This window comes from Cherax quadricarinatus, chromosome 52, assembly GCF_038502225.1.
Source record: "Cherax quadricarinatus isolate ZL_2023a chromosome 52, ASM3850222v1, whole genome shotgun sequence".
Lineage (NCBI taxonomy): Eukaryota > Metazoa > Arthropoda > Malacostraca > Decapoda > Parastacidae > Cherax > Cherax quadricarinatus.
Window position 1 is genome coordinate 14,251,598 of NC_091343.1, and position 25,506 is coordinate 14,277,103.

The window sequence follows — 25,506 nt, forward strand, 5'->3', positions numbered from 1 at the left end:
TTGTTATATTCTGGTAATGTTGCATGTATGTACAGCAAACTCTTCATTTAAGACTGACAGAAGGGAGAAGGGGTGTATGTTAAAGTCATTTGTCTATTAAAGCCAAAGGAGATCACCTTTCCTTGACTGTAACAATACTTGACAATTCTGGATCCATTTAGTAATTTGAAAATAATTTACCCAGCAGACTGCAGTGATAATGGATGAGCCTGGCCATGACCTGGCTCCGGGAGTAGGAAAGTCTCGAAACTCATCAAATATAGCAACGATAGATAGAATATAGTAATGGAAGACATGTGCAACTGTTGGGTATCTTGTCAAAATGTTGCACCTTCTCAACAGGCTGCTTCAGTTAAATTGACATAATTGAAATACAGTGGACCCCAGCATAACGATATTAATTCAATCCAGAAGTCTGTTTGGGTGCCGTTATAGACCGAATTTGTTCCCATAAGAAATATTGTGAATTAGATTAGTCCATTTCAAACCCCTAAAAATACACCTACAAAAGCACTTACAAAAATAAACTTACATAATTGGTCGAGTTGGGAGCTGATCGTTATTCGGGGGTCCACTGTACAGTGGAACCTCAAATATTGAACTTTCTTCGTTCCGGATGGCTGTTCGAGTGCCATTACCGAATGAATTTATTCCCATCAGGAATAATGTAAATTAGATTAGTTCGTTTCAGACCCTCAAAAATACACATATAAAAGCACATACAAAAATACACTTGCATAATTGGTTGAGTTGGGAGCAGTTCAATATTTGAGGTTCCACTGTACTATAATGAGACAGCAGAAGCAATTGAGACATTAATACAAGGCGATCAGTTCCTCAGCCTTCAGAAGGTAATTTTGAGGTAGCCAGTCTCTTAGTCTTGATAATTGTTCGGCTTCAAAATTGAGGGACTGACTACCTCAAAATTACATCTTCAATGCTGAGGGACTGATCACCTTGTATTTACTGTTCCATTGTTTCTGTCTCCATTATATTACTGTTATTACCTCTGTATTCAGCTGAAGAAACCTGTTGAGCAGGTGGAACATTTTGACTGTTGTACATGTGCTATCTTGATAACAGATAATTATGATTTAACAGACCTTGTCCTTTAAATCCAAAATCAATTTATCCAGCTTCAACTTCAAGTATACAAGTGTATAATGTCAAGTAATTAAGTTCTAATCTTCCCAAAATCCTCTGCATAACCAGTGGCCTTTCAAAATGTATTAAATTAATGTCATCTGATTTTGTAACAGTCGTGTACATTTTGTTAAGTATGTATTATTATTATTTATGTACTGTATTTGTTTTAAAGGGAAATACTAGAGGTTATAGTTTTGTCAGCTACCTCAAGGGGTAACGGTGCCTAAAAAAAGTTAAATACTATACTACTGCTTCATATCATTGTGGGCTGTACACCTATATATGCTGCACAGTCCTTGTGCTTGTTTTTCAGCATTGTATAATGTGAATTGTGTAAATGAGTCAAGTTTATTTTCTTTCCTTCAGAATTAACGATCGACTGATTTCTGCTAATGGCATCAGCTTAGAAAATGTTGATTATGCGAGAGCTGTTCAGGTGCTTCGGGATTCAGGAGCTGCTGTTCAACTGGTAGTTAAACGAAGAATCGTCCTTCCTGCAGCGCCAGAAGCTCAGACTATTAAAGTTACCCTTACAAAAAATAAGAAAAAAGATGGTAAGACGTGAATGTTAGAGAATGTGAATACAGTACTGTATATTATCATGTTTTAAGTATCACAGATTTCAGATTAATCACTAATGTATTAAAAATGTTTAATCAGTACTCCACATTTTGCAGTGTAATATAGTTTTATAATGTACATAACCAGTACCATTTTCTTATTCACCAGATTTTGGCGTAGTCTTGGGTTGTCGTATATATGTGAAAGAGATTACCAATAAAGCTTCAGTAGAAAAGGAAGGCAGCTTAAAAGAAGGTGATATCTTGTTACGTATCAACTCAAACTCTACTGACAATCTTACCTTGAAAGAGGCCAAAAAATTGTTAGATAGTACGAAGGAAAGATTAAGTCTGGTAGTACGGAGAGACCCACCGCCCTCAGTTCTTGCACCTCCAGATCTCACTGTGAAGGGTATGCTATATTTATTTTTCTGTACTGCTTAATTATGACATGTACCACAAGTACACACTGGCCTGTGAGTTTTAGGACTCGCTTGCCATGGGTTCAAGCTTTGCTAGTTCCATGATTTATTTCATTTACATTATATCCTTGTCAAAAGAATAGGATGGTATTTTGTAATGACTAAATACATAATTTTTTCTCTAGTATATGTGACAAAATTGTTCAGTTTTTCTCAGCCTTCTAATGGATGTTTTAACAAATACAGTAATTGTCGAATAAGTAGGATATTTATCACCCTAAAAAGGCATGTGTGTGTGTGTGTGTGTGCATGCATTTTTTCAACAAATTATATGGCATATCAGACTTTTTATGAGATTGAAGAGGAATGTCTGGTCTTTACAACTGTGCATGTTACAGATGTTCGTAATCCAGAATATAGTGACACCCGACCTAACTACTCCACCCAAAATCTGTACGTCCAGCCCCCCACTCGTTCAGAGCTCCAGCGGGGGCTTTATGGACCAGACACTCCTGATGCTAAGAACAACCTCATGAGGTCTGGGTAAGTTATCCTCTAAGACTCTTAACCGACGTTATTCATTTATTACGTATCACTGAAAATCCTTAATATTATAATCTTTACAAATATGCATTTAGATAATGCTTGGTTTTATTAACGAGTGACTCTCACTATAATTAGTTCATAATTTGGAAGCTGACTAGTTACAGTTTGAGTGTTTTATTTCTAAGATGATCACTAAAAGTTAATTGTAAGGTTCATTTACTGCATTGAAAATAATATTGGTCACATGTGTATATTTTCACTTAGTACCATTTAATAACAACTTTTGCTTCTCTATATGTAGGTTCTAAATAATGCTGCTCTCCTTTTTGTACCCTAGTCTAATCACACAACCATGGGTTAGCAAAGTACTCTGCTTCACCAGGTTTGGCACAGTTTTGTTCAAAGCTTGATAATGCACTCATAAAAGTCTGTGCCTTTCTCCAACCCTCTTTAGCAATTGCTTTTAAATAAAACCTCCTTAATCCCCTCAAATTGTTATTTTTTGTTTTTTTTTAGTTGCACTTAAGTGATTTAATAAGGATTGATGGTCTTGGTACTTTATCTAACATTTTGGATTAATGAGGTATCTTATCAAATCAGGCCTAAATAAAGCTACAGTTCATTTAGATCATAATTTCAGGAATAGAGTTTCATATATTGCTCTGTTGTTTATTATCAGTGCATAATTAAACAAAAAATATAAGCTGAATATGGTAAAAAGGTTTACCCCTACTATGAGGGTTTGGGAGAGAGCATGGTCTGACAACATCCCCGAGCACTGCCATAACCCACTGCTGCTGTTGTGTTCAGGTATAACCCTGGGGTGGGCATGTCATCTGGGGAAGCTCCCTATGGTCTAGATGACCAGGGTTCCCCCCAGGATGATGCTCCTCCCCCACGCCCTCCCCTTCCCCGTCCCGAGGATTACTACACCCGCCATGCACCTAAGGAAGGCCAAAACTCACCATCAAAGGGCCCCAGCCCCCCGGTGTAGGTTTTATGCCCATTTGGTCACTTCCTCTCCTGCCATTTCTCTTGTGGTTGGCTGACATATTTCTGAACTTGGTGCTATTTTTTTTCTTGTACTGTACTCTTTCTTCACTATAATGCCATAATAAAATATGCTTCTATTGGGTACTCTTATCTTCATTAGCTTCCTCCATGCCCACAGAGTGATGTGAACCATAGCAGAAGATGGGCTGACCTTCTGAGATGAGGAGTTCTGCATCCCAAATTCGTGTCATAAGCCAACAACCAACCACAAACTAACTATTAGCAACCTCATTTGGCTACGTTATGAAAATATGAACAAACTTGTCACTTGTCAGTTTCCAAAAGCTTGTCCCTCAGTTTATGTGGCCTTTTTTTTTTTTTTTACCCCCTCCCAACCCATACCTGCACCTTACATTAACAAAACTAAGCCAAGAACATACAGTATATTGCTTTTTGTAGCTGTGTGTGTTTAATTACCAATTTGTAGTTACAGGTAGAGGTTTGCTCATGGTGTCGTGTCTTCCATAAACAATTTGTCATATATATATGACGGTTATATATATATATATATTTTTTTTTATTATCACACTGGCCGATTCTCACCAAGGCAGGGTGGCCCGAAAAAGAAAAACTTTCACCATCATTCACTCCACCACTGTCTTGCCAGAAGGGTGCTTTACACTACAGTTTTTAAACTGCAACATTAACACCCCTCCTTCAGAGTGCAGGCACTGTACTTCCCATCTCCAGGACTCAAGTCCGGCCTGCCGGTTTCCCTGAATCCCTTCATAAATGTTACTTTGCTCACACTCCAACAGCACGTCAAGTATTAAAAACCATTTGTCTCCATTCACTCCTATCAAACACGCTCATGCATGCCTGCTGGAAGTCCAAGCCCCTCGCACACAAAACCTCCTTTACCCCCTCTCTCCAACCTTTCCTAGGCCGACCCCTACCCTGCCTTCCTTCCACTACAGACTGATACACTCTTGAAGTCATTCTGTTTCGCTCCATTCTCTCTACATGTCCGAACCACCTCAACAACCCTTCCTCAGCCCTCTGGACAACAGTTTTGGTAATCCCGCACCTCCTCCTAACTTCCAAACTACGAATTCTCTGCATTATATTCACATCACACATTGCCCTCAGACATGACATCTCCACTGCCTCCAGCCTTCTCCTCGCTGCAACATTCATCACCCATGCTTCACACCCATATAAGAGCGTTGGTAAAACTATACTCTCATACATTCCCCTCTTTGCCTCCAAGGACAAAGTTCTTTGTCTCCACAGACTCCTAAGTGCACCACTCACTCTTTTCCCCTCATCAATTCTATGATTCACCTCATCTTTCATAGACCCATCCGCTGACACGTCCACTCCCAAATATCTGAATACGTTCACCTCCTCCATACTCTCTCCCTCCAATCTGATATTCAATCTTTCATCACCTAATCTTTTTGTTATCCTCATAACCTTACTCTTTCCTGTATTCACCTTTAATTTTCTTCTTTTGCACACCCTACCAAATTCATCCACCAATCTCTGCAACTTCTCTTCAGAATCTCCCAAGAGCACAGTGTCATCAGCAAAGAGCAGCTGTGACAACTCCCACTTTGTGTGTGATTCTTTATCTTTTAACTCCACGCCTCTTGCCAAGACCCTCGCATTTACTTCTCTTACAACCCCATCTATAAATATATTAAACAACCACGGTGACATCACACATCCTTGTCTAAGGCCTACTTTTACTGGGAAAAAATTTCCCTCTTTCCTACATACTCTAACTTGAGCCTCACTATCCTCGTAAAAACTCTTCACTGCTTTCACTAACCTACCTCCTACACCATACACCTGCAACATCTGCCACATTGCCCCCCTATCCACCCTGTCATACGCCTTTTCCAAATCCATAAATGCCACAAAGACCTCTTTAGCCTTATCTAAATACTGTTCACTTATATGTTTCACTGTAAACACCTGGTCCACACACCCCCTACCTTTCCTAAAGCCTCCTTGTTCATCTGCTATCCTATTCTCCATCTTACTCTTAATTCTTTCAATAATAACTCTACCATACACTTTACCAGGTATACTCAACAGACTTATCCCCCTATAATTTTTGCACTCTCTTTTATCCCCTTTGCCTTTATACAAAGGAACTATGCATGCTCTCTGCCAATCCCTAGGTACCTTACCCTCTTCCATACATTTATTAAATAATTGCACCAACCACTCCAAAACTATATCCCCACCTGCTTTTAACATTTCTATCTTTATCCCATCAATCCCGGCTGCCTTACCCCCTTTCATTTTACCTACTGCCTCACGAACTTCCCCCACACTCACAACTGGCTCTTCCTCACTCCTACACGATGTTATTCCTCCTTGCCCTATACACGAAATCACAGCTTCCCTATCTTCATCAACATTTAACAATTCCTCAAAATATTCCTTCCATCTTCCCAATACCTCTAACTCGCCATTTAATAACTCTCCTCTCCTATTTTTAACTGACAAATCCATTTGTTCTCTAGGCTTTCTTAACTTGTTAATCTCACTCCAAAACTTTTTCTTATTTTCAACAAAATTTGTTGATAACATCTCACCCACTCTCTCATTTGCTCTCTTTTTACATTGCTTCACCACTCTCTTAACCTCTCTCTTTTTCTCCATGTACTCTTCCCTCCTTGCATCACTTCTACTTTGTAAAAACTTCTCATATGCTAACCTTTTCTCCCTTACTACTATCTTTACATCATCATTCCACCAATCGCTCCTCTTCCCTCCCGCACCCACTTTCTTGTAACCACAAACTTCTGCTGAACACTCTAACACTACATTTTTAAACCTACCCCATACCTCTTCGACCCCATTGCCTATGCTCTCATTAGCCCATCTATCCTCCAATAGCTGTTTATATCTTACCCTAACTGCCTCCTCTTTTAGTTTATAAACCTTCACCTCTCTCTTCCCTGATACTTCTATTCTCCTTGTATCCCATCTACCTTTTACTCTCAGTGTAGCTACAACTAGAAAGTGATCTGATATATCTGTGGCCCCTCTATAAACATGTACATCCTGAAGTCTACTCAACAGTCTTTTATCTACCAATACATAATCCAACAAACTACTGTCATTTCGCCCTACATCATATCTTGTATACTTATTTATCCTCTTTTTCTTAAAATATGTATTACCTATAACTAAACCCCTTTCTATACAAAGTTCAATCAAAGGGCTCCCATTATCATTTACACCTTGCACCCCAAACTTACCTACCACACCCTCTCTAAAAGTTTCTCCTACTTTAGCATTCAGGTCCCCTACCACAATTACTCTCTCACTTGGTTCAAAGGCTCCTATACATTCACTTAACATCTCCCAAAATCTCTCTCTCTCCTTTATATATATATATATATATATATATATATATATATATATATATATATATATATATATATATATATATATATATATATATATATATATATACATATATATATATATTATATATATACATTGTTTTTTTTTTTTTTTTCAACAAGTCGGCCGTCTCCAAAAAGAAAATACTTTCATCATCATTCAACACTTTCACCACACTCGCACATTATCACTGTTTTTGCAGAGGTGCTCAGAATACAACAGTCTAGAAGCATACACATATAAAGATACACAACATATCCCTATATATATATATATATATATATATATATATATATATATATATATATATATATATATATATATATATATATATATATATATATATATACATACATACATACATACATACATACATACATACAAACAGTGGACCCCCGCATAACGATCACCTCCCAATGCGACCAATTATGTAAGTGTATGTATGTAAGTGTATTTATGTAAGTGCGATTGTACGTGTATGTTTGGGGGTCTGAAATGGACTAATCTACTTCACAATATTCCTTATGGGAACAAATTCAGTCACTACTGGCACCTGGACATACTTCTGGAATGAAAAAATATCGTTAACAAGGGGTCCACTGTATATTTTTTTTTTTTTTTTCAAAAAGTTGGTCATCTCCCACCGAGGCAGGGTGACCCAAAAAAGAAAGAAAATCCCCAAAAAGAAAATACTTTCATCATCATTCAACACTTTCACCACACTTGCACATTATCACTGTTTTTGCAGAGGTGCTCAAAATACAACAGTCTAGAAGCATACACATATAAAGATACACAACATATCCCTCCAAACTGCCAATATCCCAAACCCCTCCTTTAAAGTGCAGGCATTGTACTTCCCATTTCCAGGACTCAAGTCCGACTATATGAAAATAACCGGTTTCCCTGAATCCCTTCACTAAATATTACCCTGCTCACACTCCAACAGATCGTCAGGTCCCAAGTACCATTCGTCTCCATTCACTCCTATCTAACACGCTCACGCACGCTTGCTGGAAGTCCAAGCCCCTTACCCACAAAACCTCCTTTACCCCCTCTCTCTAACCCTTTCGAGGACGACCCCTACCCCGCCTTCCTTCCCCTATAGATTTATATGCTTTCCATGTCATTCTACTTTGATCCATTCTCTCTAAATGACCAAACCACCTCAACAACCCCTCTTCTGCCCTCTGACTAATACTTTTATTAACTCCACACCTTCTCCTAATTTCCACACTCCGAATTTTCTGCATAATATTTACACCACACATTGCCCTTAAACAGGACATCTCCACTGCCTCCAACCGTCTCCTCGCTGATGCATTTACCACCCAAGCTTCACACCCATATAAGAGTGTTGGTACTACTATACTTTCATACATTCCCTTCTTTGCCTCCATAGATAACGTTTTTTGACTCCACATATACCTCAACGCACCTCTCACCTTTTTTCCCTCATCAATTCTATGATTAACCTCATCCTTCATAAATCCATCCGCCGACACGTCAACTCCCAAGTATCTGAAAACATTCACTTCTTCCATACTCCTCCTCCCCAATTTGATATCCAATTTTTCTTTATCTAAATCATTTGACACCCTCATCACCTTACTCTTTTCTGTGTTCACTTTCAACTTTCTACCTTTACACACATTCCCAAACTCATCCACTAACCTTTGCAATTTTTCTTTAGAATCTCCCATAAGCACAGTATCATCAGCAAAAAGTAACTGTGTCAATTCCCATTTTGAATTTGATTATGTGGAGTAAAATAAAGATTGGATGTGAAAAGTGGGTTATAATAAGCGTGTATGCACCTGGAGAAGAGAGAAGTGTAGAGGAGAGAGAGAGATTTTGGGAAATGTTGAGTGAATGCGTGAGGAGTTTTGAATCAAGTGTGAGAGTAATGGTGGTTGGGGATTTCAATGCTGAAGTGGGTAAAAATGTTATGGAGGGAGTAGTAGGTAAATTTGGGGTGCCAGGGGTAAATGTAAATGGGGAGCCTTTAATTGAGCTATGTGTAGAAAGAAATTTGGTAATAAGTAATACATATTTTATGAAAAAGAGGATAAATAAATATACAAGGTATGATGTAGCACGTAATGACAGTAGTTTATTAGATTATGTATTGGTGGATAAAAGGTTGATGGGTAGGCTCCAGGATGTACATGTTTATAGAGGGGCAACTGATATATCGGATCATTATTTAGTTGTAGCTACAGTTAGAGTAAGAGGTAGATGGGAAAAGAGGAAGGTGGCAACAACAAGTAAGAGGGAGGTGAAAGTGTATAAACTAAGGGAGGAGGAAGTTCGGGTGAGATATAAGCGACTATTGGCAGAAAGGTGGGATAGTGCAAAGATGAGTAATGGGGGGGTTGAAGAGGGTTGGAATAGTTTTAAAAATGCAGTATTAGAATGTGGGGCAGAAGTTTGTGGTTATAGGAGGGTGGGGGCAGGAGGAAAGAAGAGTGATTGGTGGAATGATGAAATAAAGGGTGTGATAAAAGAGAAAAAGGTAGCTTATGAGAGGTTTTTACAAAGCAGAAGTGTTATAAGAAGAGCAGAGTATATGGAGAGTAAAAGAAAGGTAAAGAGAGTGGTGAGAGAGTGCAAAAGGAGAGCAGATGATAGAGTGGGAGAGGCACTGTCAAGAAATTTTAATGAAAATAAGAAAAAATTTTGGAATGAGTTAAACAAGTTAAGAAAGCCAAGGGAAAATATGGATTTGTCAGTTAAAAACAGAGTAGGGGAGTTAGTAGATGGGGAGATGGAGGTATTAGGTAGATGGCGAGAATATTTTGAGGAACTTTTAAATGTTAAGGAAGAAACAGAGGCAGTAATTTCATGCACTGGTCAGGGAGGTATACCATCTTTTAGGAGTGAAGAAGAGCAGAATGTAAGTGTGGGGGAGGTACGTGAGGCATTACGTAAAATGAAAGGGGGTAAAGCAGCTGGAACTGATGGGATCATGACAGAAATGTTAAAAGCAGGGGGGGATATAGTGTTGGAGTGGTTGGTACTTTTGTTCAATAAATGTATGAAAGAGGGGAAGGTACCTAGGGATTGGAGGAGAGCATGTATAGTCCCTTTATATAAAGGGAAAGGGGACAAAAGAGACTGTAAAAATTATAGAGGAATAAGCTTACTGAGTATACCAGGAAAAGTGTACGGTAGGGTTATAATTGAAAGAATTAGAGGTAAGACAGAATGTAGGATTGCGGATGAGCAAGGAGGTTTCAGAGTGGGTAGGGGATGTGTAGATCAAGTGTTTACATTGAAGCATATATGTGAACAGTATTTAGATAAAGGTAGGGAAGTTTTTATTGCATTTATGGATTTAGAAAAGGCATATGATAGAGTGGATAGAGGAGCAATGTGGCAGATGTTGCAAGTATATGGAATAGGTGGTAAGTTATTAAATGTTGTAAAGAGTTTTTATGAGGATAGTGAGGCTCAGGTTAGGGTGTGTAGAAGAGAGGGAGACTATTTCCCGGTAAAAGTAGGTCTTAGACAGGGATGTGTAATGTCACCATGGTTGTTTAATATATTTATAGATGGGGTTGTAAAGGAAGTAAATGCTAGGGTTTTCGGGAGAGGGGTGGGATTAAATTTTGGGGAATCAAATTCAAAATGGGAATTGACACAGTTACTTTTTGCTGATGATACTGTGCTTATGGGAGATTCTAAAGAAAAATTGCAAAGGTTAGTGGATGAGTTTGGGAATGTGTGTAAAGGTAGAAAGCTGAAAGTGAACATAGAGAAGAGTAAGGTGATGAGGGTGTCAAATGATTTAGATAAAGAAAAATTGGATATCAAATTGGGGAGGAGGAGTATGGAAGAAGTGAATGTTTTCAGATACTTGGGAGTTGACGTGTCAGCGGATGGATTTATGAAGGATGAGGTTAATCATAGAATTGATGAGGGAAAAAAGGTGAGTGGTGCGTTGAGGTATATGTGGAGTCAAAAAACGTTATCTATGGAGGCAAAGAAGGGAATGTATGAAAGTATAGTAGTACCAACACTTTTATATGGGTGCGAAGCTTGGGTGGTAAATGCATCAGCGAGGAGACGGTTGGAGGCAGTGGAGATGTCCTGTTTAAGGGCAATGTGTGGTGTAAATATTATGCAGAAAATTCGGAGTGTGGAAATTAGGAGAAGGTGTGGAGTTAATAAAAGTATTAGTCAGAGGGCAGAAGAGGGGTTGTTGAGGTGGTTTGGTCATTTAGAGAGAATGGATCAAAGTAGAATGACATGGAAAGCATATAAATCTATAGGGGAAGGAAGGCGGGGTAGGGGTCGTCCTCGAAAGGGTTGGAGAGAGGGGGTAAAGGAGGTTTTGTGGGCGAGGGGCTTGGACTTCCAGCAAGCGTGCGTGAGCGTGTTAGATAGGAGTGAATGGAGACGAATGGTACTTGGGACCTAACGATCTGTTGGAATGTGAGCAGGGTAATATTTAGTGAAGGGATTCAGGGAAACCGGTTATTTTCATATAGTCGGACTTGAGTCCTGGAAATGGGAAGTACAATGCCTGCACTTTAAAGGAGGAGTTTGGGATATTGGCAGTTTGGAGGGATATGTTGTGTATCTTTATATGTGTATGCTTCTAGACTGTTGTATTCTGAGCACCTCTGCAAAAACAGTGATAATGTGTGAGTGTGGTGAAAGTGTTGAATGATGATGAAAGTATTTTCTTTTTGGGGATTTTCTTTCTTTTTTGGGTCACCCTGCCTCGGTGGGAGGCGGCCGACTTGTTGAAAAAAAAAAAAAATATATATATATATATATATATTATATATATATATATATAGATATATATAGATATATATATATAGATATATATATATAGATATATATATATATATATATATATATATATATATATATATATATACAGTGGACCCCCGGTTAACGAACTTTTTTCATTCCAGTAGTATGTTCAGGTGCCAGTACTGACCGAATTTTTTCCCATAAGGAATATTGTGAAGTAGATTAGTCCATTTCAGACCCCCAAACATACACGTACAAACGCACTTACATAAATACACTTACATAATTGGTCGCATTTGGAGGTGATCGTTAAGCGGGGGTCCACTGTATATATATATATATATATATTATATATATATATATATCATAGGACCCCCGGTTAATGATATTTTTTCACTCCAGAAGTATGTTCAGGTGCCAGTACTGACCGAATTTGTTCCCATAAGAAATATTGTGAAGTAGATTAGTCCATTTCAGACCCCCAAACATACACATACAAACACACTTACATAAATACACTTACATAATTGGTCACATTCGGAGGTAATCGTTATGCGGGGGTCCACTGTATATATTTATTTATTTATTTATTTATTTATTCTTTAAGTATCTGTTACCTGGTAGTTGTAGTGCACAGTTCCTCATGAAACCTATTTCAGCTGACTTCTTCTTTATTTGTAAACAAGTTCTTTCTATCATTCTTGTACTGCTTCTTTGCAATTTGAAATTATAGTCTCTCACTCTCATGTCATCTTACTTCTTACTGAAATTGTGTAGGAAATTTTCCCTGTCTGTTTTGTCATTCTTTTTATTAATTTATATTTAACTTTCATCTAGGTAGTAGGTTGGTAGACAGCAACCGCCCAGGGAGGTACTACCGTCCTGCCAAGTGAGTGTAAAATGAAAGCCTGTAATTGTTTTACATGATGGTAGGATTGCTGGTGTCCTTTTTTCTGTCTCATAAACATGCAAGATTTCAGGTACATCTTGCTACTTCTACTTACACTTAGGTCACACTACACATACATGTACAAGCATATATATGTATATATACACACACACACACCCCTCTGGGTTTTCTTCTATTTTCTTTCTAGTTCTTGTTCTTGTTTATTTCCTCTTATCTCCATGGGGAAGTGGAACAGAATTCTTCCTCCTTAAGCCATGCGTGTTGTAAGAGGCGACTAAAATGCCGGGAGCAAGGGGCTAGTAACCCCTTCTCCCGTATAAATTACTAAATTTAAAAAGAGAAACTTTCGTTTTTCTTTTTGGGCCACCCTGCCTTGGTGGGATACGGCCGGTTTGTTGAAAAAATAAATTAACTTTCATATCTCCTCTTTACCTCCAGTCTTCAGAAAAAGCATATCAACAGTTTTCAGTTTTTTCTTTCTGATTTTGTAACTTTTTCACTTAAACACATATCCATTTCATGACACTTTTTGTACATTAAATTCCATCATCACATTTACTCAGTTTGTATAAGTTTTCTTTTAGAGTTCAACAGTTCCACATCCACAAACAATTATTTACTGTTAATTTTTACTGTTTAAAATACCTAAATCTCACATCTCCAAACTATTATTTGCTGTTGATTTTTACTCTTTAAAATATTAAATGTCACATAAAGTATTTTCAGGGCTATCAGTGTTCTCTGTAAAACCCAGTTAAACATTTGTACTGTAGTCTGATTCTAAGATGAAAGCCTCCCTCTTAACAGTTTACATATTCCTTTTTGAACTGAAAGTGCCTCATGTGCAACACCTGGATATCTTTTTTATGGAGAAACTTTGCTTACCAGTGGCTTTTCCAGTTCACTACAATATTGAATTGAAAAAGTCACTGGTTGGCAAAATTAATTCATGATAAAGATTCTACCTATGTGTTGCACATGTGCCTTATTCATCAACTTGGTATTTTATGCCATTAATGTAAAGAAAGTGTCTCATTCATGGTAAGAGTTTACCATCTATATCTTTCTCTTTGTTTCCAAATTAGCCTTTCAATGTAACTTTCAAAGTTGGTCCATCAATTTCTTGTATGGTTTTTGCAAGGTGTACTAAAAACTTTAAAGTCTCGTGACCAAAATTTTGATTCTGAGACCAAATTGTTTATTTGCTTAGGGGTTTCTACTCTTCGCTATTAATTTCTTCCATTGTTTAATTATTTTTCTGTTTATGTTAGGTATTTCAGTGCATGCCATCTTTGTTGGTCATTGCATGTTAAGTCTAGTTATTCTCTAAATACATTTTAAATTTTCCATTTAGAAACTTCACACACATCATCTAATGATTCTACAATTTTGTTATTAACTCTTTAATTGGTATACCTGGAAATTAAAAGTGCTGTGTGCAAGGCAACATTTTGAAAAATTAAAAAAAAAATCTTGTTTCTTATGGAGAAAAAGACTATGCTTTTCAAGAAGAATAAGACAAAGAAAAATGAATTTTCATAATATCCTACCATTTTATGGCATGTTGAATTTGGCAAAAAATTATGTGGTTTTGGCAACATTGCCATGATGCAGCCAAGTAGTACATGTGTTGTATTATTCCTAAGGCAAATTAAGAGTTTTTTTTTTTTTCAATGTCTGCCACTAGTTTCTTATGATATTATGTGTGTTTCATTTGTTTTAGTACTTGAAACTTTCGGACAGTGCTTAGCACAACAAACCCATAACATGGATTATACAATATCAGTTGGTACAAATACCAGCAATTATTTTCCCTTATTTCTTTTGATTGCTTTTGTCTTCTAACACTATGTGCTTGAAAATCTTATATTACAACTCATTCATGTCAATAAGTCACATTTAAAATAAGTCATTTGGAAAGAAGTCACATTGTCTGAATTTCTTGGGGTCTCCTGTGTTTTATTGTACTGTAGAATTTTTTTTTTTTTCAACAAGTCGGCCATCTCCCACTGAGGCAGGGTGACCCAAAAAAGAAAGAAAATCCCAAAAAAGAAAATACTTTCATCATTCAACACTTTCACCTCACTCACACATAATCACTGTTTTTGCAGAGGTGCTCAGAATACAACAGCTTAGAAGCATATAGGTATAAAGATACACAACATATCCCTCCAAACTGCCAATATCCCAAACCCCTCCTTTAAAGTGCAGGCATTGTACTTCCCATTTCCTGGACTCAAGTCTGACTACATAAAAATAACCGGTTTCCCTGAATCCCTTCACTAAATATTACCCTGCTCACACTCCTACAGCTCGTCAGGTCCCAATTACCATTCGTCTCCATTCACTCCTATCTAACAAGCTCATGCACGCTTGCTGGAAGTCCAAGCCCCTTGCCCACAAAAGTATTAGTTAGAGGGCTGAAGAGGGGTTGTTGAGGTGATTTGGTCATTTAGAGAGAATGGATCAAAGTAGAATGACATGGAGAGTGTATAAATCTGTAGGGAAAGGAAGGCGGGGTAGGAGTCATCCTTGAAAAGGTTGGAGGGACCGCCTTCTTGCTGGGGGAGTGTTGGTACTACTGTACTTTCATACATTCCCTTCTTAGAAAGGAGCCTTTTTTTCCTTCATCAGTTCTAGCAAGTACTTTTCTGGGGTTACTTCTCTTCTTTTAATGCCACTAGGACCAGCTTGAAAGTCACTGGACCTCTGTCGCACAACAAATCTGTCCATAGAGGTCTGTACCTCCCGTTCCTTTAAGACTTTCCTAAAATGGGCCATAACATTGTCATTGTACAGGTTGCCAACACGGCTTGCAGTAGCTGTGTCGGTGATTTTCATCCATAAAGGTTTGAAGTTCAATCCACTTTGCACATATTTCCTTAATCTCTTTTTTCAGTTCCATACTAATTCTCGCCCTTTTTACCACAGGGATGGCACTAGAAGCTTTCTTGGGGTCCATGGTGACTTAATTTGCAGTTACAAGCACTAAAAACACTGGGATAATGTGAAATGTACCGAATGTATGCATAGATGCTACCGCACTGGCTGGCTTGTAAACACTGGCGCTGAGGCCACACGTGGGACGCATCCCAGACGAATCATGTAAGGCGAGTTTTTTATCGTGAGACGAGGCAAAATTTTTGCGTTCAAATGCTTCGTATGGCGGATTTAACGTAACGCGATGCGTTCGTAAGGCAAGGGTCCACTGTGCTTGTAACATCTGCCACATTGCTCCCCTATCCAATCTCTCATATGCCTTTTCTAAATCCATAAATGCAATAAAAATTTCCCTACCTTTATCTAAATACTGTTCACATATATGCTTCAATGTAAGCACTTGATCTACCTCTCCGGGGCTCGTGGTGGCCTGGTGGTTAACGCTCTCGCTTCACACGGTGAGGGCCTGGGTTCGATTCCCAGCCAGAGTAGAAACATTGGACGTGTTTCTTTCCACCTGTTGTCTATGTTCCCCATCAGTAAAATGGGTACTTGGGTGTTAGTCGACTGGTGTGGGTCGCATCCTGGGACACTGACCTAAGGAGGCCTGGTCACAGACCGGGCCGCGGGGGCGTTGACCCCCGGAACTCTCTCCAGGTAAACTCCAGGTAAACCCATCCCCTACCCACTCTAAAACCTCCTTGCTCATCTGCAATCCTACATTCTGTCTTACCTCTAATTCTTTCAATAATAACCCTACCATACACTTTTCCTGGTATACTCAGTAAACTTATTCCTCTATAATTTTTACAACCTCTTTTGTCCCCCTTCCCTTTATATAAAGGGACTATACATGCTCTCTGCCAATCCCTAGGTACCTTCCCCTCTGTCATACATTTATTGAACAAAAATACCAACCACTTCAACTTTATATCCCCCTCTGCTTTTAACATTTCTGTCATGATCCCGTCAGTTCCAGCTGCTTTATCCTCAAAATACTGTGCATAGGTATCAGCGTGTGATACCTCTTGAACCATGGAAATAAATCACATTATTTAACTGTCATAGGTTATCCTGAGTTAAAAATGTACATATACAGGTCGGTCATCACTAATCCAGCATCATTCGGACCTGTAGTGTGCCGGATTAGTGAGTTTGCCAGATTACAGAGTGGTTAGGTTAGAATACACTTAATTAACCTATCAATAGAGACTTTCTGCTACATCTTTCTTATTTTCATCACTGCTTTCTCCTCCACTGGCTTGCTGCTGTGGATTTACCACCACCTGCACAATTTCTGAGTCAGTATAATGATGAAATTTGAAATTATGCTAGCCAAAATTAGTGCCGGATTACTGATGGAACCGAATAACGGATTGCCAGATTAGTGATGGCTGGCCTGTACTACAGTGTACTACTTTTAATCTGCCCAAAACGCCTGTATACCCTGGTGTGACAAGTTGGCAGGACACCCAAACAGTTGAGCTGAGGCATAAAATAATGAATGGTAGCAAATTTGAGGCATACAAAAATTTATGTGTATAATACATTGTCCACATAACATGGTACTGCGTACACAGTACATACATCATACACAATGTGAGGGTTCAGTTTTACTTCTATATTGCTGTTTTAATCTTCTTCTTATTCTTTTTAGTAATCTTTACAGGAAAAGGGGTTACTAGCCCATTGTTCCCGGCATTTTAGTTGACTTTTACAACACGCATGGCTTACGGAGGAAAGATTCTTATTCCACTTCCCCATGGATATAAAAGGAAAAGTAATAAGATCAAGAACTATTAAGATAAAATCAAAGAAAACTCAGATGAGTGTGTATAAATAAACGTGTACATGTATGTGTAGTGTGAGCTAAGTGTAAGTAGAAGTAGCAAGACATACCTGTAGTCTTGCATATTTATGAGACAGACAAAAGACACCAGCACTAGGTGGCCCGGTGGCCTGGTGGCTAAAGCTCCTGCTTCACACACGGAGGGCCCGGGTTTGATTCCTGGCGGGTGGAAACATTTCGACACGTTTCCTTACACCTGTTGTCCTGTTCACCTAACAGCAAATAGGTACCTGGGTGTTAGTCAACTGGTGTGGGTCGCATCCTGGGGGACAAGATTAAGGACCCCAATGGAAATAAGTTAGACAGTCCTCGATGACGCACTGACTTTCTTGGGTTATCCTGGGTGGCTAACCCTCCGGGGTTAAAAATCCGAATGAAATCTTATCTTATCTTATCTAGCAATCCTACCATCATGTAAAAACAATTACAGGCTTTCGTTTTACACTCACTTGGCAGGACGGTAGTACCTCCCTGGGTGGTTGCTGTGTTGTTGTGTATTTTTATATGTATATGCTTCTAAACTGTTGTATTCTGAGCACCTCTGCAAAAACAGTGATAATGTGTGAGTGTGGTTAAAGTGTTGAATGATGATGAAAGTATTTTCTTTTTGGGGATTTTCTTTCTTTTTTGGGTCACCCTGCCTTGGTGGGAGACGGCCGACTTGTTGGAAAAAAAAAAAAAAATGCTGTTTTATTCTAAGTTGATTTTGTATTCCATGAATTTCAAAAAATAAGTCCAGTTTTTATTTTTTTCTCCAAAATGTATCTTCTCTCCTTTGTTAATTAATTTCTGGCATAGTATTTGAATTTCTTGGTAGTTTTTTTGGGTTTTTTGAGATTTTTCTTATTACCTCCAAACATTTCTACTATAGCTTTCAGCTTTCTTATTTTCTGAATAAACAGCTTTTTGCCACTTCCAAATTGTAGTCTCTCATTATCCACAAGAGGGTCACCTGTTCAGAAATATTTGGATAATAAATTTACATATACAGTGGACCCTCAAGTAATGCCTTTAATCCGTTCCAGAGAGCTAGCCTTTAGCCGAATTAATTTTCCCCATAAGAAATAATGGAAATCCAATTAATCCGTTCCAGACACCCAAAAGTATTAAACAAAATAATTTTTTTTACATGAAATATATATTTCCCTACACAGAAAACAATGATACATGCACAATAAACAATATTGAAATGACACTTACCTTTATTGTGGACTTGTTGATGAGTGATGAAATGGGAGGAGGGGAGAGGATGAAGGTGTACTAGAGTTTGGAACGGGAATCCCCTTCCATAAAGACTACAGGTAACAAGTCCTTTTCTGGAGTTTCCTCTCTTCTTGATTTTTTAATGCCACTGGGAACAACTTGAGAGTCACTGGACCCCCATCGCACAAAATATTTGTCCAGAGAGCTCTGTTTCTCACGTCCCTTTTAAAATTTCCCTAAAATGGGACACAAGAGTGACATTGTACATGTTGCCAATATGGCTTGCAACAGCTGTGTCAGGATAACATTCTTCCATAAATGCTTTCACCTTTGTCCATATTGTACACATTTCCTTAATCTTTGACGAAGGCAACTTCCTCTGTCTCTCTTCCTCCTCCTCTGAAGCAACTTCCTGAGCTGTGATCTCTTGCTGTTGCACCTGAAGCTCTTGCAGGTCTATAGTGGTTAGCTCTTCATCGTTGTCCTCCACCACCTCTTCCACATCCTCGCCACTAACCTCCAACCCCATGGACTTCCCCAGTGCCACAATAGATTCCACAACTGGCATAGGCTCCTGAGGGTTAGCCCCAAACCCTTCAAAATCCCTCTCTTGTACACATATTGGCCACAATTTTTTCCAAGCAGAGTTCAAAGTCCTGCAAGTCACTCCCTCCCAAGCCTTACCTATAAGGTTTATGCAATTGAGAATACAGTACTGAACTCTCTTAGGATCAGTTCAGTGTCTGAGGTCACTTGAAAGCACTTTTGAAACACTGGTGTACAGTTTTTTGAAGTTTGACATGACCTGCTGGTTCATGGGCTAGAGGAGAGGAGTGGTATTAGGAGGCAAAAACTTCACTTTGATGAAGCTCAACTCCCCCATAATTTGCTCTTGCAAGTCGTGAGGATGAGCAGGAGTATTGTCCATTACCAGGAGGCACTTGAGTGACAATTTATTTTCCAGGAGGTACTTTTTCAGTGGGGCCAAACACATCATAGAACCAGTCCACAAAAATGTCCCTAGTGACCTATGACTTACTGTTTGCTCTCCACATCACACACAATTTAGTCTTGACGACATTGTTTTTCTTGAACAGTCTGGGAGTTTCAGAGTGATACACGAGTAAAGGCCACTTTGCAATCCCCACAAGCATTACTACAAAACATTAGAGTTAGCCTGTCTTTCATAGGCTTGTGTCCTGGGAGTGCCTTTTCCTCCTGAGTAATATAGGCCCTGTTTGGCATTTTCTTCCAAAAGAGGCCTGTTTTGTCACAATTAAACACTTATTGAGGTTTTGGTTTCTACAATTAAACACTTGTTGAGGTTTGGTTCCTACCTCTGTCTTCTTTTGGCACGTCATTTTTTATCGTGTCTTCATGTTCTCTTAATCCCTTGGCCTTCCTCAGTTTTTTTCATGATTATTACATAGTACCTGGTATGGAAATGTATAAATCTGATCAAAGTCCTCCCAGTATTGCTCCATTCCTGGAAATGAATCTATCAATGTATAACCTGTCTATATCCTGAAGTATTTTGTCATGATCATGTCTTCTCTTGTTCTTTGAACAGTCATACTGGTTTGTTATTTTTTCCTTATTGTTTTTTATGCTTCTGCATCTGGGTTGGTGTGTGTGTTGACTGGCACAGTGGAAAAATAGTGTTTATTAATACCAAAGATTAGAAACATACAATTTCTGGAAAGTATAGAGAGAGAGTTTAAATATAGAGATATATTGTGTATTTTTATACGTATATACTTCTAAACTGTTGTATTCTGGGCACCTCTGCAATAACAGTGATTATGTGTGAGGTGAAAGTGTTGAATGATGAAAGTATTTTCTTTTTGGGGATTTTCTTTCTCTTTGGGTCACCCTGCCTCGGTGGGAGACGGCCGACTTGTTAAAAAAAAAAAAAAAGACTTCAAACTTTATATTCAGTACTCACTTCTCAAAACCAGAATTAACCACAGAATTTAAAAAAAAAAAACAATTATGCTAATAGTTTAATCGAACCCATAAGTTTCTGTTTGGTACACTCTTATTAATTTCAACACAATATTAGCACCCTTAAAGCACTTTAACCTAAATGAACTGCTGAAACATTTGTTTAACAGGGTGCAGGAGGTTATCTAGTGGTTTTGTTCCCAAATGAATATTTTATCACACTGGTCATCTCCCACTGAGGTAGGGTGACCTGAAAAAGAATCACTTTCATCATTCACTCTTATCACTGTCTTGCCAGAGGCACATAGATACTACAGTTCAGATGCCCTTCCAAACTGCAAATATCCCCACCCCTCTTTTAGAGTGTAGGCACTGTACTTCCCACCACCAGAACTCAAGTGTGGCTAACTGGTCTTCTTGAATCCCTTCACACTTCGCACTCCAACAGTTTGTCAGGTCGCAAAAACCATTTGCCTCCACTCTTATCTAATATGCTGAGACAAGCCTGCTGGATGTCCATGCAACTTTCACACAGAGCCTCTTTTACTTTGTCCTTTCCTAGGACAACCCCTACCACGCCTTCCCTCCACTACAGATTTATGCACCCTCTTAGTCATCTTATTTTGCTCTATCCTCTCTAAATGTCTAAACTGCCTCAACAACCCTTCCTCTTCCCTCTTGATAATTAGTAACTCTGCACCTCCTCCTCTCCAAACTATGAATTTTCTGCATAATACAGTACACCACACATTACCCTTGGACACAACATCTCCACTGCCTTCAACCTCTCTGTAACATTCACAACCCAAGTTTCACACCCATATAAGAGTGTTGGTACCACCGTGCTCTCATACATTTCCCTCTTTGCCTCCATGGATAGTGTTCATCTCCACAGATGCCTCAATACACCACCCACCTTTTTCCCTTCATCGTTCTGTGGTTCACCTAGTCTCTCATATACCTATCTACTGGCAAGTCCACTCCCTAATATCTGAACACTTTACCCTTCCTTTATATTTCTTCCCTCCAATCTGATATCCAGTCTTTCTAAACCTAACTTGTTTGTTACCCTCATCACCTTGCTGTTTCCTGTGTACACTTTCAACTTCATTTACACATCCTCTCAAATTCGTCCACTAGCCTTTGAAATTTCTCTTCAGAATCTCCCAAAAGCACAGTGTCATCAGCAAAAAGTAACTCTGACAACTCCCATTTTGTATTAGATTCTGCATATTGTAATCGTACACCTCTCCCTAACACCCTAGCATTTGCTTCTTCGGCAAGAGGCGTGGAGTTAAAAGATAAAGAATCACACATAAAGTGGGAGTTGTCACAGTTGCTCTTTGCTGATGACACTGTGCTCTTGGGAGATTCTGAAGAGAAGCTGCAGAGATTGGTGGATGAATTTGGTAGGGTGTGCAAAAGAAGAGAATTAAAAGTGAATACAGGAAAGAGTAAGGTAATGAGGATAACAAAAACATTAAGTGATGAAAGATTGGATATCAGATTGGAGGGAGAGAGTATGGAGGAGGTGAATGTATTCAGATATTTGGGAGTGGACGTGTCAGCGGATGGGTCTATGAAAGATGAGGTGAATCATAGAATTGATGAGGGGAAAAGGGTGAGTGGTGCACTTAGGAGTCTGTGGAGACAAAGAACTTTGTCCTTGGAGGCAAAGAGGGGAATGTATGAGAGTATAGTTTTACCCACGCTCTTATATGGGTGTGAAGCATGGGTGATGAAAGTTGCAGCGAGGAGAAGGCTGGAGGCAGTGGAAATGTCATGTCTGAGGGCAATGTGTGGTGTGAATATAATGCAGAGAATTCGTAGTTTGGAAGTTCGGAGGAGGTGCGGGATTACCAAAACTGTTGTCCAGAGGGCTGAGGAAGGGTTGTTGAGGTGGTTCGGACATGCAGAGAGAATGGAGCGAAACAGAATGACTTCAAGAGTGTATCAGTCTGTAGTGGAAGGAAGGCGGGGTAGGGGTCGGCCTAGGAAAGGTTGGAGGGAGGGGGTAAAGGAGGTTTTGTGTGCGAGGGGCTTGGACTTCCAGCAGGCATGCATGAGCGTGTTTGATAGGAGTGAATGGAGACAAATGGTTTTTAATACTTGACGTGCTGTTGGAGTGTGAGCAAAGTAACATTTATGAAGGGGTTCAGGGAAACCGGCAGGCCGGACTTGAGTCCTGGAGATGGGAAGTACAGTGCCTGCACTCTGAAGGAGGGGTGTTAATGTTGCAGTTTAAAAACTGTAGTGTAAAGCACCCTTCTGGCAAGACAGTGATGGAGTGAATGATGGTGAAAGTTTTTCTTTTTCGGGCCACCCTGCCTTGGTGGGAATCAGCCAGTGTGATAATAATAAAAAAAAAAAAATAAATATGTTAAACAATCATGGTGGCATCATGCATCCCTGTATAAAGCCTACTTTCACTAGAAAGTAATTTCCCTCTCTCTCTCCTACATACCCCTACCTGAGCCCCACTATCCTCATAAAAACTCTTACCAGCATTCAGTAACCTACCACCTATTCCATACACTTGCAACATCTGCCACATTTCTTCCCTGTCCACCCTATCATATACCTTTTCTAAATCCATGAAAGCAACGAACACTTCCCTACCTTTATCTAAATGTTGTTCACTTTTATGCTTCAATGTAAACACTTGGTCTACATATCCCTTACTCTTTCTAAAGCTGTGAATGCCTGTATAATGTGTTTACAGTATCTGTCTAATTTACTTTATATACTGTATATCCCAGCTAGTGTGATGCTTGGGACACTGTAGATCCCCAGTAGTAGTTTCTGAAAAAAGCTGCCTGGTAGCGTGACTTGTGAGTGTGGATTTTAAGGTCATATTAAAAAAAATTATTTTGTAAGAAGCATTATGGTAGAGGATGTTAATATTTCCCTTGATCATTTGCATGTGACTAATTCAGCACTTTGTTGTCATAGTTGCTATTGTTAATATTACTTTTATTTAGATACTTTTACTTGTTGTGTAAAATACTGCAGTTCTTATATTTGTATTATGATTTTTTAAGTTTGGGCTTTCATGAACTTTCGAGTCGTTTGAACAAGTTTGTTTATTTTGCATTTGTTTTCCTTTTAACTTTTGCTTGGGGTTGTTTCAGTCATTGAGAACAAGTCAGGTAAGTGTAATTGGTAGACACTATCAGCATTGGCTGATAACTAGTAGGTCACTACACATTGTTTTTCCAGTAATAAAACTAACTTCAATTAAATAATTATAATTCCCTTACATTTTTCTGCTATTATTATGTTATTTCAGAGCACTGTACTTTTGTACATTCTGTTTATTATGAGGCACACCTTGGTGCTGAAGGACTCTTGATCCAAGTAATTGGAGCTTCCTCACCCTTCCTTGGGTCAAACCTGATTACCCACCATTCATGAGGCATTGTATAATCCCTGTGGGTTTAGTGCCTGTCCATTATGGTGATGATAATATTTTATGTGGACAAAGAGACAAGTATACAGAAAAAGGCTGCATATAAACAACATTTTGGCTTTCAGGTCATAGCTTGGCTTGTTCTGTATACATGTACTCTGGTCCACATACCTGTCAGTGTTATGCTTCTCAATTCCAGGATTAGGATTCCAATATTAAGATACTTTTATATGCTCCTCTGACTCATTAACCAGTGTTGCTAACTTTACTTCATTCCTTAACATCTTTTTCACAAGCCTACACTTAACTCTTCGTTCATGTTAGAACTAAGTAATGTTTTGAATTTTACACAACAGTTAACAAATTAAAAAAAATTACACAGGTTTTCCTACTTGAAATGGCAGTCAGTTTTAATGATAAAATTAATATGTGGTGAATTAAGTAATTGTTAATTTATAGACATTTCTTTCCATCTATTTTAGATAGGATATACATTTGTTCTTTGATTTTCTAGGTAACTTGGTCAGCACATCCAGTTTTTTTTTAAGATACATTTAATTAATAGATTTCAGTTTTTGAGTGGTCACAGAATTAATCAAAGAAGAGTAGATATTTAGTATACAGTGGTACCTTGACTTACGACGAGTGCCCCAACTTACGTGTTTTCCAAGCTACGAGCCATCGCTTAGTCAATTTTTTGCTTTCAGATGCTAGCCAAAATCCGAGTTACGAGCGAGCTTCAGATACGCTGTCTGTCTGTATCTATCTCTGTCTCTGTGTGTCTATCTCTGTCTCTGTTTAACTGTCTATCTCACAGGTACACATAAACACAGTTATACATACTGTAAATTACCTAGGATAACCCAAAAAATTCAGACAGAGTGCTATACTACGATTGTAGATACACTGTGTAAGGCATAATAAGCATGACTGGCAAGTAATACACATTTTCACTTGTTCAGGAATCAGACATGATTACTCTGCATCGTGTGTACAGGTCTCCCTCCACATTCGCGAGTTCCACTTTCGTGGGCTTCGAACATTTGTGAATGCCCAGCTGCCCAATCATATTTACAATAATCATTACGTATGTTAGGAATTGTGGCAGTGGCAGAGTTTTTTTTAGATAGGACAAGATAGTCCTTCAATATGACACTAATATCAGCTCTACGGCTTATTTATCTATCACAATTCATCTAATATGACATAATAAACAATATTAATAACATAGAAACATGGCACATACTCAAGAATGATTAAAATATGTCATAAAGTATGTCACGAGTATTGCTGTGTTGTTGTTGTTTGGTGTATAAGGGCCACTGAGATCATAAGCTTTACATAGTGGTGGGGATGGCGGCAGCAGAGGCGGTAGAGACGGCGGTGTTGTC

The 25,506-nt window shown here is 38.7% G+C and overlaps 1 protein-coding gene across 10 annotated transcripts in view; it reads left to right on the forward strand.

The window, feature by feature from the left end:
- The window catches only part of pyd (zonula occludens-like protein polychaetoid), a 662,689-nt gene that overhangs the window by 410,209 nt on the left and 226,974 nt on the right, over nucleotides 1–25,506 (forward strand). For 8 of the 10 annotated variants that reach the window (XR_011393435.1, XM_070096083.1, XM_070096079.1 and 5 more), the window contains exons 3-6: nucleotides 1,513–1,700; nucleotides 1,876–2,118; nucleotides 2,527–2,671; nucleotides 3,485–3,664. Coding sequence is in view for 9 of the 10 variants with exons in the window: in XM_070096083.1 (XP_069952184.1) it covers nucleotides 1,513–1,700; nucleotides 1,876–2,118; nucleotides 2,527–2,671; nucleotides 3,485–3,664 (756 nt within the window). In the remaining variant the exon portion in view is untranslated. Of the gene's footprint in view, nucleotides 1–1,512; nucleotides 1,701–1,875; nucleotides 2,119–2,526; nucleotides 2,672–3,011; nucleotides 3,057–3,484; nucleotides 3,665–25,506 lie in introns of all 10 variants that reach the window. The other 2 variants (XM_070096077.1, XM_070096078.1) reach the window with 2 other exon arrangements.